Source organism: Chiloscyllium plagiosum, unplaced genomic scaffold (assembly GCF_037043375.1).
Source record: "Chiloscyllium plagiosum isolate Xiang-an unplaced genomic scaffold, Cpla_swu_hap1 HiC_scaffold_19, whole genome shotgun sequence".
NCBI lineage: Eukaryota > Metazoa > Chordata > Chondrichthyes > Orectolobiformes > Hemiscylliidae > Chiloscyllium > Chiloscyllium plagiosum.
Window position 1 is genome coordinate 35,094,610 of NW_028270157.1, and position 14,913 is coordinate 35,109,522.

At 36.2% G+C, this 14,913-nt stretch overlaps 1 protein-coding gene across 12 annotated transcripts in view; it reads right to left on the minus strand.

The window, feature by feature from the left end:
* foxp2 (forkhead box P2) overlaps positions 1-14,913 on the minus strand; it is a 795,054-nt gene that overhangs the window by 64,443 nt on the left and 715,698 nt on the right. For all 12 annotated transcript variants that reach the window (XM_087997217.1, XM_087997213.1, XM_087997212.1 and 9 more), the window contains one exon: positions 5,297-5,401. In XM_087997217.1, coding sequence (XP_087853343.1) covers positions 5,297-5,401 — 105 coding nt within the window. The remainder of the gene's footprint in view (positions 1-5,296; positions 5,402-14,913) is intronic.

Here is a 14,913-nt window from a genome sequence, read left to right on the forward strand (position 1 = left end):
TTGCAATATTGCATATTTTTTTTCTGCTACATCTGCTGTCTTTCTTTCATACTATTGTTTACCAGCAATGAGCAAAATAATACTGTCTATTCAATTTCATAGTTAATTATGCCAATTATGGTAGAGAAATTGGACACAACCAGAGAAATGGTATAAATAAACTGCCATCTTAATAAATCAAGAGATCTTTCATAGGTTTAAATTATTAATATATTTATTTATGATTATTTTATACAGAAATGATGACTCTCTTTCATGCTTTAGTAACCACTTCAGGTAAGACATATTTCTCCTCACAAATTCTCTGTGATTTATATAACAAGCATGAGATAAGCCTAAAAATGATAGGATTGGTGGATTTTTCTCACTCTGTGTTTAATTGCTGTTTCAAATGCATATGCAAAGGGACATTTCATTAATCATTTAATCACATCCCTAGCAGGAAGTTGGACCTAATGTTGCAAATACCCTTTTCATTTCAATAGTCCATAATGCTATCGTATGCACTTGATATATTGCATATGTCATAAATTATAGCTGCTTCAAAACGACCAAGTGGGTTGTTATCCCCATAGATGCTTGTTACAAAACCTTTATTAAGTTTTCTACTTATTGCCAGTTCTATTTCACAGCTTCATTCCAGTCTCCAATAACAGCTATTTCTAATGTCAAAGGTCTATAAATTACCCATGCAATCTCTAACACCATTTCACAGACCCGTTCTACTTCTACTGGTCTGCTAACAAGGCGATTACACACAAATTACTGAATGCTTATGAAATATTTAAGTGCATTCTACTTTGCTATGCATTAATAAGAGGAAAGCAGGCTCTGGAATTCTGGTTAGCTCCAGTCCCTAATGTCCCCTAATGAGCCTCTTACAGTGACTCTAGTTCAAATACAGAGGTGAAGGAAAAATGCAAAGGGTGCCTTCAAAAAACCAGCACTGTACAAATATTCTATGAGCCAGCTCTAATTTATGGGTCACTTTATAGGTATATTGATTTTTGTTTTCAAAATGGAATAAATGATGTGGTTGTCTGCCATTCAGTAAAGGGGTGTGAAAGCTATTTGTTAGATGTTGGATTCAGTCAGACCTGATGCTTAAGTGTGAAACTTGAATATGTTTAGAATCCTAACTTACAATCATTATTAATTTAAACAGTTGTTGTGAACTGAAACAAGTAGCAAAAAAACACAAATCCATGTAATTTGATTTTTTTTCCATGACTGCCATTTACAATCATAAATTAGCCTTGATAAACATAATCTATAGTTGAAGTTGTGATTGATTAATACAGAAATTACCATAATCATTTAATACATATATGTCATGCCAGTTACAATATAAAGTAAATGGCAATATATTCCAAACACTACAACCCACCAGAAACTGCATCTGGATGACAATTTCACAATTGTTTGGTTGTGTTTCCTAAAAGGCAATTTCAGTTCTATTTACAGCCATTTACATGACAGAACCACATTTATTTGCATTTGCTGTTCAAACTTTGTATAACTCCATCATGTTGATATGGCACTTTCATCAAATATAGTGGACAATATCTGACCCATGAATGTGATGTAAATATGGTCAAAGTAAGATAAAGGGATGTATTCAATTTCTCTAATTCCAATCATTTTGATTTTCAGCTGATTTCAAACATACCACCAATCGAACAGAACCTCTCAAAATCAGCAGAATAATCTGCACTTTCTTTTTAACAGCATGTTAAAATTCAAAGCAGTTGGAAACCTGCCAGAGCAACACATTAGATTAGAATCTGACAAGTGCACAAAAGCTAGCAAACAAGACAATTTCATTAATAGATTCATTGTGCACACTCTTACAAAGTAAATATTTTCAGCTGTGAAACTTCTGTAAATAAAATTCATCGCTTCGCTGTTTATGTGGGTTGCAATGTTTAGAACACATAGTACAAGCAGTTACCTTCCATATCACATTTTACATAACTGATATGATAAGTGTTGTTTGATTTTCCGCAAGTATTTCTGTTAAAATTAGGAACTAAATAAACTGCATTGGTTCATAAATCATTTTAGAACAATTCTGACTATAACACAATTTGTTCCTCTTTTGACCCATGTATACTTATACTTGATAATAGTATGGCCAGCTAATGGAACTTTCCTGGCATTTAAGTGTTAACAGAATAAAAGATTGTACACTGTCTGAATTAACCAAAATCGATAAGTTCAAAGTCTTTTTATTTCACATTTAGTTTATAGATAACCAACAAGGTTTAAATATGGATTCTGGTCAGTATTGCATGATGATGATGTCATTCTAAGCCTGAATGTCTTCAAAGAAAAGACTTATTTCTTAATATTTATCCTTGAACAGTGGTGTTCACATTGATACATCTTCTTTGGCATAAAAAAGATTCTTCTGACACTAAAAGTGTTATCTTCATTAGATTAAAACACAGCATTCTTTACACTGCACATTAATTTTTATTACTCAGCTACAAACAGGTTAAAAAAAGAGAAACTTCATTTAACTGATAAGCTTTAGACCATATCTTTCCGATTCTGTATAGAAAATAACTACATTACACAAAAATACTCAGCAATCATTGGAATGATTAAGTTTGGAGACAAAATACACCAAAACACCAAATTTTCCAAGTTTTGTCATTTCACAGCAAGTCTCATCTGACATTTATATGTCAGTAATGAAGATGTACTGTTAAATGTTATCATGAATTACTGACGTTATACTAAGTGATCTGCAAAACGGTTAGTTTCTGTCAACACCTTTCCTTGCAGAGAATCAAGAATGTGTATCAGCAATCTTTTGGCAATACTTATTATGCACAAATGTTTATTACTGAACTGTTAGTATGATTCTCTTCTAAATACTTTTCTTAATCTCAACCACGACCTTATCATAAGTACCTTCTTTCTCAATAATTATGTACTTGTGTAGCAATGAACAGTTCTATCACAAAAAGTCTTATCAGTACAAAATACATTCAAAATATTGAATCAAATATTTCAATAAAATTATTTAATCCAGAGTACTTTTGATGATACTTACGAAGCTGTTAAACGTTTACACAGAAAAACACATTAATGAAGAGTGTAGTGACTTTAACGAGATCATTATACTAAATGAAAACTAAATTCCCCAGCTTTATGAATGATTTAGTTTGTACTGCACATTCAGTCACTATACTAGGCAGCAAATACACTACCTCAGAAATTTAAAGATAAAAATACATTCAATTCCTGAGATGTTATTCTTCACTTCACCCAAAATCCTTTCCATTATCAGAAAAGAAACACAGCAGGACAGAGTTTTCTACTGTAATCCCCTTTCCAAGTACTTCAGTGTAACTGTCTTTTAAGCGAAAAACTGTAAACTGCTTTTTAGTTAAGAGAAGTTCCACTTCAGCACCCAGACAAGATTCCCTTAGAAATTTCCATCAGTCAACTATCTGAATCCACAACATTGGCCTGGATAGTTTTTCATTCCAATGGCAAGCATGCTTTATTAATTTTTTATTGTAGTACAGTATACTTGCATTAACTCTATTGCAAACCAGTAGTGTGCTTTCTCTTTCCTTTTATGAGGATATGCGCTTAGATTAGGAATACTCTAAGGCCCAACCACCTTAATGACTTAACTGCTATTCTGAGTTACATATAACATGCTTGGGAAGCTGCAGCCCTTAATTCTGTTTTTCACTATAAAGTTAATGGATTGGAAAACAGTTTGTCTCTTAACTAAGAAGCATTTAATAGAAAGTTAAATCTGCTGCAAAGAAAAAATGTAATTGTCAATAACCTATATTGTGCATCAGTGTTAACATTATAACATGTCTGCTAGAAGTGGGTCACCATCTGAAGATCAAAGTAACAGTTTTTAGTACAACAGTATTTCTGGATTTTATGCAAAACAGTCTATTTGTTAACACAGAACAAAATGCACTGAGGATACCACAAAGCATTTTTCTAAAGCATAACTGCAGTGCACAAATGGGTTTGGTTATTTAAAATGCTAAATATTCACAGATCACAATCATCTAGACTATTGATGCCTGATATATATAACTGTATATATTACAGTTTTGATGCTGCTTTAATAATGCAAACAACCTTGTAAATATATTAAATTTGGATTTAATTATCTGCTATATCTGCTAATTTATTATTATAGTATTTTTTCCTACTTGTACTTTCAAAAGCCAAATCACATTTTAACCCTTATCTTGCTGAGTCAAAATAGCTGGAATTGATACACAAAGTATTTGTGGCTACATCTTTGAGTTAATGTAAAATAGATCATAACAATCAAACAAAATAATATGGTTTAATTCTTTACTTTGTTTGTTTTCATATCTGATTTTTCCAACAATTTTTGCAAATCTTCCAGAATGCTGTCTACTATTGTGACAATGTTAGAGAATTCTAATTTTTCTAAGTAGCTCATTTGCAATAGAATGTCATGATAGCTACGTAAAAGATGATAAGATCACATAACGTCATTTTTATTCCTTGACAATTATATTTGCAATATATTTTGGGATCAATTCCTTTTTCTAGCATTTATTTCTTGATACTGAACTGTTTTTCAAGACACTGTAATCTACAGTACTGTAAACACATCTTCAATGTTTCTGCTAACACCCTGGCAACAAAGCAATGCAATTACAAATGAGCTAATTAACTAAATTGTTGATGGAGCATGAACAGTTCATTCACCCTGTTAGTTGCACCATGACAACAAGGGATTCTCAAATTGTGAAGTTACTCATCTATACAAACTGCCTAAAGCCTATACCAGATGAAGGGAACAAGATTGAACCATCCAGGAGGACTCTGTCACCTAAGCTGTTGTAATTTTCCATTGATTTTAATTATACTGTCCATTTTCAGAACAGTGGGCAGTTTTAAACTTGTACCTTCAATTATACATTTCAATCACTAAAGTTTGCTGGCAGGTTTAGTTTGATCTATTATCTTGCAGCTTGGGGTTGAGAAAGTCATGAAATTTTACAGAAATTGTATCCTGAGGAAATTCAATGACTAAAACCTACAAGAAAAAAAGTATAAATTTTATTGAATATATGTGTTTGGAAAAATACCTGGAAAATGAACAATTTTAAGAAGAATTTTCTAAGTAGTGCAGGCATATTAATGCAAACTTGAAACAATTTGAATTGAAACAGGCAATCTGTACACCTACATTTATATTTTTAATATTTTTATACATAAACAATAGTTAGCAATTGGACAATTGTCTTAATGGCTGTTTGCATGATAAACTTACTTCAAAAACTGTCCAAAATCTTCACAAATATTTTCACATCCAGGCCATTTACACACACCATGACCATAGAGAGGATGACTGGCCCCAGTTTCCTCATGTGATGAGCTGTAGTAGGATAAAACAGCGTCAGATTAATCTCAAAAGCCATAATCGTTGGAGGCTGCTAGCGCCTGTCAGGTTACGATCAGTGACAAACGGGTCAAAACAGGTCAATTGAGCTCAGAACAGTCAGGAAAAATTAATCATTCTATTGAATAGTACAACTGCCAAGGCTGTATGATGTTCCAATTAGGAAAGAAAGAGAGCCAAAGATGGCTGTTAATAAAGAGTGAAAGGAAATGGGATGACTGCAAAACACTGCCTGATTATTTAGCCAGGTGACACTGATGAAGGATATTTCACATCAAAATGCTGAATACAGTCATCACAGCAGAAACACAATAATTTTAACCTTCACTCTACATAAGATTCAACTCTAGCAATAAAGTAATTTGTGTATTCACTATCTGTTCACTCTATTCACAGCTGTTTCAAAATGCCATACAATGGAAATTGTATTTAGTATATGAATCCTTCATGTTTACTGTATAAAACCATAAATTAAACAGTACATAAAACATATTTTCATTAGTTACTGCACAATATATTTTTCATATGACATTTATGAATTGGCAAATGTAGCAAAATAATTATTTTTGCAAATGTTTACCAGTAGAAATATGATTATATTCAACTCCTGCTTTATTATTGTAAACCTGAACTGGTGTTACAAAACAATCAAGTATCGTGATTATGATTTTCATTAAATATTCAATTGTGTTGTGTAACAAGAACATGGCATCAATTCATTAATACAGACTGCTACCATATCTAAATATTTGCAAACAGAAATATTAGATATATTTGCATGAGATTCATATTTATTCAAGGCTTTTCACGAAAATAAAATCCTCTTAAAATACTCCATATATTTGCTATTCTTTCAAATAAAATCTTGCCTGCAACTTGCTTCTTCACCTGTGCATACATCTTCCAATGTGCATAATGGTGCTGCTATAAAAGGAAGATTTTCTCCCAGGTCTGAAGTGTAAGAAAATGAGAATGGGATTCTTTCTGAAATGATATGTGACATACTAATTCTTGCTTAGCAGATATTTGATGAAGTATGTGTACAGAATAAACAGACGGCACTGGATTAAGGTAAGCTATTTCCCAGGACTTCATACATGTCCAAAACAGGAACTTTTGTTGAAATCTCACTTACTTTTTAAAGCATTTATATTTCTTACACAAGAGTAGGTCATTTAAAAAAAAAATGAAAGGTACCAGTTGCACCTACATCATTGTAAAAAGGAAAGATAATTTATTGGAGGGCAAGTAGCAGAACCAAGGAGGGATTGGCCGGATAAGAATCAGTGGCTTTCTGAAAGACTGAAAGTTCTTCTTTAATTCTTTCTGTATCCAGCAACAAGTTATGTTCTTTGGACCTGACAAAGCTGTGGGCATATAAACCAGATTTCTTGAATATCAGTAGCACTCCATTAATTTAGAAAATCAAACATATATTAAATATCTAGAATTCCTGACTTTCACTGGATGAAAACCTGATGTTTACAGTTAGTCTTCAGCCAATTAATGGATGCTTTTCCAGTGTGGATTCCTCAACCACTGTAGCAACTAGAAATTAACCAATATCAGCATTGGCTATCCCTTAATTTGAGAATGTTGTCTGCACAGAGTCAAGGGATTCTGTCATGGGTCTTCATGTGGTTTAACAAGCTGATTTGTGATCAACGGATCTTTGAGCACTTCGGACAGGATGTTGCAAGAAGCAGCGGAATCAAGAGTGTCCAATTCACTTCCTTTTCTTCGCTGTCACCACCATGCCTCATCATTAAGGTGTTTGTTTGCACTAAAAGCATGATGCAGTTTGATGGACACATCACTGCCATTTTGAATAACTGGTAACAAGCTCCTTCCAGTCATTAATTTCAATGTTACGACACTTCAAGCAGAAATTCAACAGTGTCTTTGAAACATTTTCATTGTTTTCCCCTGCATGATGATTATTTGAGAGTTGAGAAAACAGAACTGTTGGGAAAAACACTTTTCAGCCATCCAGACAGAAAGTCCAGTCCATCGTGTGAGTTTTGCTGGTGTTTTGCCTGATTTCTTGCAATGCCAGAGACAAAAAGGGCACTAGTATTTGTTAGATGATCTTCCCTTTGAATCTAGAGGATACACCAGAAATTATTACTGAAGGAATTTGTCTCATGCTCATGTTGCTGATATACAGTCCAGGTCTCACTGCAGTGTACGAGTGCTGACACCCAACTGCTGTATATAGGAGAACATTTGCTGACCTTCAGATGTCTTTGTTGTCAAAAATTTACAGCTGTCGTTTATAAAGGATGAGCTGACACAGTCGATCTATTATCAGATTTACTCATCAATAGTGGCCTTCGGAGAATTATCTGCCAAGGTATGTGAAATGCTCAACATTTTCGAGACTCTCTCCTTCAACATAAATGGGGATGGAATATTTGGCTAACCAGGTATACGTTAGTAGGTGAGTTTTCTTTTAGCAATATTTACAGATAGGAGAGTCTCTTGTATAGAAAATTGAAGAGATTAAGAATAGCTTGCAAAACTGATATAGAATGGGCAACAACTTTATAGATATCTGCACAGTATAGATCATATATGTCTACGGTAGTCAGTTCAGTTTTAGCATCCATACAACTGAGGTGGAAGACTTCACAGAGTTCTTGAAGACCAGGTACTGAATAAAAGGGAGGGAATATTTTTGAGTTTTTCAAAAAAGAGAACAGACAGAAGATGATTCAAAAGATACAAATTAGCATTTGCATGACAAAAATGCAGAGAGAAGACAGAAAGGACAGAATGAGAAAATATTAAAACCCAAAATTAATTTTTAATTTTTAGATCGGGTGAAAATTACAATAGTAAAGCTAATCCTGATATTTAAATAGTTTTGTTACTATAATAGTTGACAAATTTGCAAAATACATGCAGTTTTTATTAATACTAATATTCAATTATGGAAAATCCTGTTCAATAAAACTTTCAGCTGCTTTTTATAGTATAAATTAATGTGCTCTTCCAAATTTGACCTACCAGATAGGCTTCGCAATTTTTTTTACAGAAGAAATCTGTTGTGACTGCAAAGTTAAATTTTTTTTAGGTGGAGTTGAAACCATGTGATGAGTTCTGATCACTTAATTTTATGTTTCTCGCTTTTGTATTGTGTGAATCATTTCCTAGCTGGTCACAGAGTCAGAGAGCACGAATCAGACCCTTCAGTCCAACCAGTCCATGCAGAACTAAACTAGTCCCACCTGCCTGCTCCTGGTCCATATTTCTCCAAATCTTCCCTATTCTGATATCCATCCAAATGTCTTTGAAATATTGTAATTGTACCTGCATCCAGAACTTTCAGGAAGTTCATTCCACAAGCGAACTACCCTCTCTGTAAAGAATTTGCCCCTTATGTCTTTTTTAAGTCTCTCTCCTCTCACCTTAAAAATGTGTCCCGTAGTCTTGAAGTTCCTCAGCTTAGAGAAAAGACAACTACCGTCAACTCTATCTATACCTCTACTTTATAAACTTCTATCAGGTCCCCTTTCAACCTCCCACCCTCCAGTGAAAAAAGTCCCTTTCTTTATAACTCAAACCTTCCATACCCGGCAACATCCTGGTAATTCCCCTCTAAACCCTTTCCAGTTTAATAATATCCTTCCTATAACTGGACGACCAGATGCAGTCTTCCAGAAGAGGCCTCACCAATGTCCTGTACAACCTCAACATAACATCCTATACTCCAAGGACTGAGCAATTTACACTTTTCAAAAACAAAAGAAAATACATCTTTACCTTTTATTCATCATAGAACCTCCACAGTGTGAAAACAGGTCATTTGGTCCAGCAGGCCTACACACAAAGAGTAACCAACCTAGACCTATTGCCCTACCCTATTACTCTACATTTCCCCTGACTAATGCATCTAACCAACACATCCCTGAACACTATAGGCAGTTTAGCATGGCTAATTCACCTAAATGGTGGCACATCTTTGGAGGGAAACCGGAGCGCCTGGAGGAAACCCACACAAACACAGGGAGAATGTGCAAACTCTACACAGACAGTCATTTGAGGGTGGAATCGAACCTGGGTCCCTGGCACTGTTTTGCAGCAGTGCTAACCATCGAGCCACCATGCCATCCTTTCAATATCTATTAATCTCCAGTCTTCACAATTGTGATGCAACCCAACCAGAAAATCACCCTCAATTGGCAGAAACCTGACATTTACAGTCAGTTTTCATCTAGTCAAGATCAAGAATTCAAAATATTAAGACACCTGCTCAACAAAAGAAAATTGTCATTTCATTTTTTATTCATAACATGAGGTGGCACTGGCTTGGCCAGCATTTATAGCCCATTCCTAATTGCCCAGAAGGCAGTTAAGAGTCAAACACATTGCTGTGAATCTGCAGTCACATGTAGGTCAGACCAGGTAAGGAATGCAGTTTCCTTCCCTAAAGGACATTAGTGAACTAGATGTTTTTTTTCCAACAATCAACAATGGATTCATGATCATCATTAGACTCTTAATTATAGATTCTTATTAAATCCAAATTCCGCCATCTGCAGTGTTGAGATTTGAATCCTGGGCCCCAGAACATTACCTGGGTTTCTACATTAACAATCCAGTGATAATACCACAAGGCCATCGCCTGCTCCTAAAAGTACAATCGTGTTTTAGAATGATTGGGTTGTCACATCAATGAAAATGCTTTCTCTGTCAAAGAAATTAGGGTACAAGGCCAGGATCATATTTTTATTCCTTACTCCTTGTATTTCTCTGAGCCCTCCTTACCACTATCATTAAAGGACTGAACCTGAACATGTCTGAGAAGGAGAAGGTGGTGCTGTAGTTCTCTGACAGAGACCTGGAAGACCTGGTGGAAAAAGTCATGTAAAGGAAGAGTGTCTTCTTCCCTGAGACTGGTAGAGGAGTCCATAACACCAGACCCTGCCAGCCTGGTCTGAAGCCACCTTGCATGTCAGTGCCATCTCAATGTTGTCGAGGTATGGTCAGCAATAAAAATGGACTGCTTTTAATGCTGGCAGTGGTGTTCACACAAACCAGTCCAAATGCAGGATGGGCGATCTCACCTCAACAGTCAGGGGAACCTGAAATTGCACCTTGTCAGCTGAAGCCAATTTGACAGCTGGAAGCCTGAGAAAGTAACTGAGAGTGGTGGCCATTGATGGGATGGCAACTGGAGGAATAGCACACATTGCTGTGGCCCCACAACCAAGTAAGTGGGGTTTGAGGAAAGGCTAGGGCCAGGCATACAGCCCTGATAAGGTGACAGGGAGAGAGACTGATGATATAATTGTTGGGGGAGGGGGGTGGGGGTGCGGGGATGGCCGTTGTGGCGTGAGGCCCTCTGTGGGCTGATAATTGCCCAAAATCATCCCATCCTGAAAAAAACACAGGGATTTCATATGCACTGGAGGGCTTCCTATAGCTGGATGAAAGTCAGAGGAAGAGGGAAAACGTCTTTAACTGACCACTACAGTGGCTCAACTGGGCTAAGGGCAGGGTGCCAGTTCCCCAGTAAAATGGCATGGCAAAAGGAAAAACAAATGATACATTTGGCCCAGATATCTTTAGTTGTTTTATTAATGATCTTCCCTCCATCATATGTCAGAAATGGGAATGTTTATTGTGGATCGCACGATGTTCAGTATCAATCACAATCCCTCTATTGAAGTAGTCTATGCCCACACACAATAAAACTGAACGACATTCAGGCTTGTGGTGAAAAGTGCCAGTTAATAGTCATGCCACCAATGCCAGATAATGACCATTGCCATCAAAACAGAATGTAACCGTCTCCTTTTGTCATTCAGTATTTTCATTGCTGAATTCCCAACTATCAACTTCCAGGGGGTTATCATTAACCAAAATTGAACTTAGAAGCCATGCTTACAAATAACAGGTAAGAGGCTGGAAATTCCGCAGTGAGTTCATCACATCCTGACATCCCAAAGCCTGTCCACCATGTGTCACGGAATATTCTCTACTTTCCTGCATGAGTGCACTTCCAAGAACATTCCAGAAACTGAACATCATTGAGGAAATAACAACAGTTTGGTTGGCATCTATTCACCACCTCAAACATTTACTGCCTTCACCACTGGTACGTAGTGGCAGGAGTCTGTACCATCTTCAAGATGAACTGCATTACAGACCTGAGCTTCTTCAACAGCATGTTTCAAATCTCGACCACCTAGAAGGAATAGGGTAACAGGTACATAGGGACAACACTACATACAAGTTCACCTCCAAGCCATAAACCATCATGACTCAAAACCATCTTGCCACTTCCGCACTGTAGCTGGGTCAAAATCATGAAACTCCCTTCCTGACAGCAGTGTATGTGCTCCTAAATGGCTATTGTGGTTCAAGAATGTGGTTCTCATCACCGCTGTCATAGCATAGAAAGTTCAAGATAATTAGGCAAAGTCAACATGGTTTTATGAAAGGAAAGTCATATTTAACCAATTTATTGTTACTTTTTTGAGGAAATAACACATATTGTGGATAAAGAGCAAGCAATGGATGTGCTGCACTTGGATTTCTAAAAGTCATTTTATAAGGTTATCTTCATCAAAGATTATTATGGAAAGTGAAACTCAACTGAGTAGGGGTTAACATACAGACATAGATACAAGATTGTTCAGCTAACAGAAAACAGTGAGATCATTTTCTGGTTGTCAAGATGTATCATAGAGAGGAACATTTGACAATTTAAGTAAATGACTTAGAAGAAGCTGAAGTCTTGGTTGTTAAATTTGCTGATGGCACAAAGGTAGTTGGAAAGTAAGTTGGCAATAGGTCATAAGAAAATTACAAAGTGTACAGACAAGTTCAACTAATGGGCAAAGATCTGGGAAGTGGAGTATAAGATGGGAAAATGTGAAATTGTCCATTTTGGCAAGAAAGATGAAAAATAAGCATGTTATTTAAACATGTGTCCTAGTGCACAAAAGGTTCTGAGGCTGATATAACAAGTAATTAGGAAAACCAACAGAATGTGGGTATATTTATTTCACTTTGCAATAAACATTGTAGAGAAATTATGCTTGAGTTATACAAGGCACTGGTGCAACCACATTTTGAGGACTGTGTAAAGTATCAGTTTCCTTATTTAAGGAAAGATGTAAATGCATTAGTAGCAGTTCAGAAAAACATGACTGGGTTAAGAGCTAGAATACGGAGGGTTGCATTGTGAGCAAAGCTTGGAGAGGTTCAGCTTGTGCCTAAAAGAAGGAAAAATGACTTGATTAAAACACATAAGAGGTGGATGTGGAAAGAATATTTCCACTTATGGAAGATCTAGAATTTGGTGTCACTGTTTAAATATAAAGTATTATCCATTTAAGACTGGGATAAGAAAATTTTATTTTTCTCAGAGGGTCTTGAGTCTTTAGAACCCTCTTCTTCAAAAGGCAGTGGAAGAAGTGAAATTCTTAATGGCAGAGATTGATAGCTTCTTAATAAGCAAGTGGATGCAAGGTTAATGGGGGCAGGCTGGAATGGGGAGTAATCAGATCAGTCCTTTTCTTATCGAATGGCAGAACGGCCTCGACAGCTGAGTGGCCTAGTTCAACTCCTAATTTGTTTGTTTCTTTTTGTGAGGGCAAGTAAGGATGGTTAATAAATACTGGCCTTAGGCAGCAATGCCCACACACCGTAAACAAATGGAATAAAAAAACATTCACCACCTTTCCTCGCTATCTTATCGGCATCCTCACCTCTCCGCTTACCTTCAGACAGCTGGACATACTTATATAATATGTACACACACATGTAATAAAGGATCTTACATTTGGTAAATTATTTTAAATATTGACAAGTTCAATGAGTTGAAAAATGAATATGGGCAATGTCCATAAATTCCAATTTGCATGTTTAAATTCAGAACTAAAACTGACGGACTCAGAATTTAGTATCCAAGATACATGATTTAGTGGGAGAAATTCTCAGAAGTGTTTCAAACTAGAAATTGTTATTTTAAAAGCCCAAACTGCAACACAGGGACAGTCTTAAGATCACATGAAAATGGACCAATTCTGTCATTGCTGGATACCCACGATTAAATATTGTTACATCATACTTTGACAATGGGGAGGTTGAGATTAATTTGCAGCAAAGCTTTTAGATGTCTGTCATTCCAATCCTTAAATAGCCTAAACAACCCTGGTCAAAACTGCTTGTAGTTCATAAGCATGCCTCTAGCTTTGCAGCTAAACAGAACTGAGACCTTGAAAAGGGTCGCAAAGCTAAACTTCAATGCATTTACCTTTCTGCTATGGAAAATACATTATATTTCAAAAGGTGCTGATATAATTACTGTATTGGACAACACACAACTGATTATATGCATAACTGTCAGCCCAGTTTTGACAACTATTGATCTAAGATGACCTAACATTTAATATACAAAACACTTCTTTTTGCTTTTGACTTCATTATTTTTTCTTTGTGATTCAGACTAAAGAATTGCTGTGAGTGTGACTTCACCAATACTTCTTTGTAGGCTACACTTTACTGGAATAATATTACAAAGAATGTCACTTTACAGTTCAAAATATTCCAGAACCCCAGCCAACAAGAAGCAGGTCGGCACACAGGGGAAAGAACTTGATTGAGTGTAATATTGAATGCTGGCATTATGCAGCGTTATTACCTTGCAGCTGGTCTTGCAACAGGTAATAATGCATACACTTTGTGATCCTGCTCTTCATTTAGATACCACCAGAAATGAGATTGGAGGTGAAAGTGTATTAAGAATAGTGCCAGTAGTCTACAAGGCCAGTCCTCATCTGCATACTGCTCTTGAGCCACATTTATGCAGGTGGGGTAGAAAGACATTTGGTCTAGTTCACCTTCCAGCAATTTATTGCTTTCTCCAGAGGAAATTACATATGACCATTTATTAAAATATAGGCGATGAGTAACTGATTCCTGAACACTGTGAGCTTTTGAGCTTCGTTTGAGCTGGTTGGTGCAGTTCAGTAGCCCCCTGGAAAAATCCAGTTCCATGTTTCCACAGGGGGCCAGAAGGAAATCAAGAGTCACACCAAAAGTGTCCAGCCACTAAGACTTGAGTGGGTAAAGTTCAATGACCTGACAAGAGTGGTCACCATCGGTGAATACGTTTAAAGGGTATCTTTTATCAGAATAGGACTTATCTCTCAAGCTGCTTGATGTAACATAGTCTTGTCAATCAACCATCAGTAATCAGGATTCATGCTGATCATCTAGGTACTCTACCTCGCCTTCACACACTTGCCATGGCTGCTAGTCTCACACCTGCCTTTCAAACCTACCACCTACTTGAAGGTATTCAGTTATGGCAAAAAAATTACCCAAAAACACTGCAAGAGATGTCATCCCACTTTTATAGCCAGTCAAGGTAGAACATAATATTGAGGAACAGTAGTCAACTGATTTAAAAAAGTCATGCCCACATTTCCTGAACACTTTGGGAGAGATGATGTTGTAATCATGGGACTGGC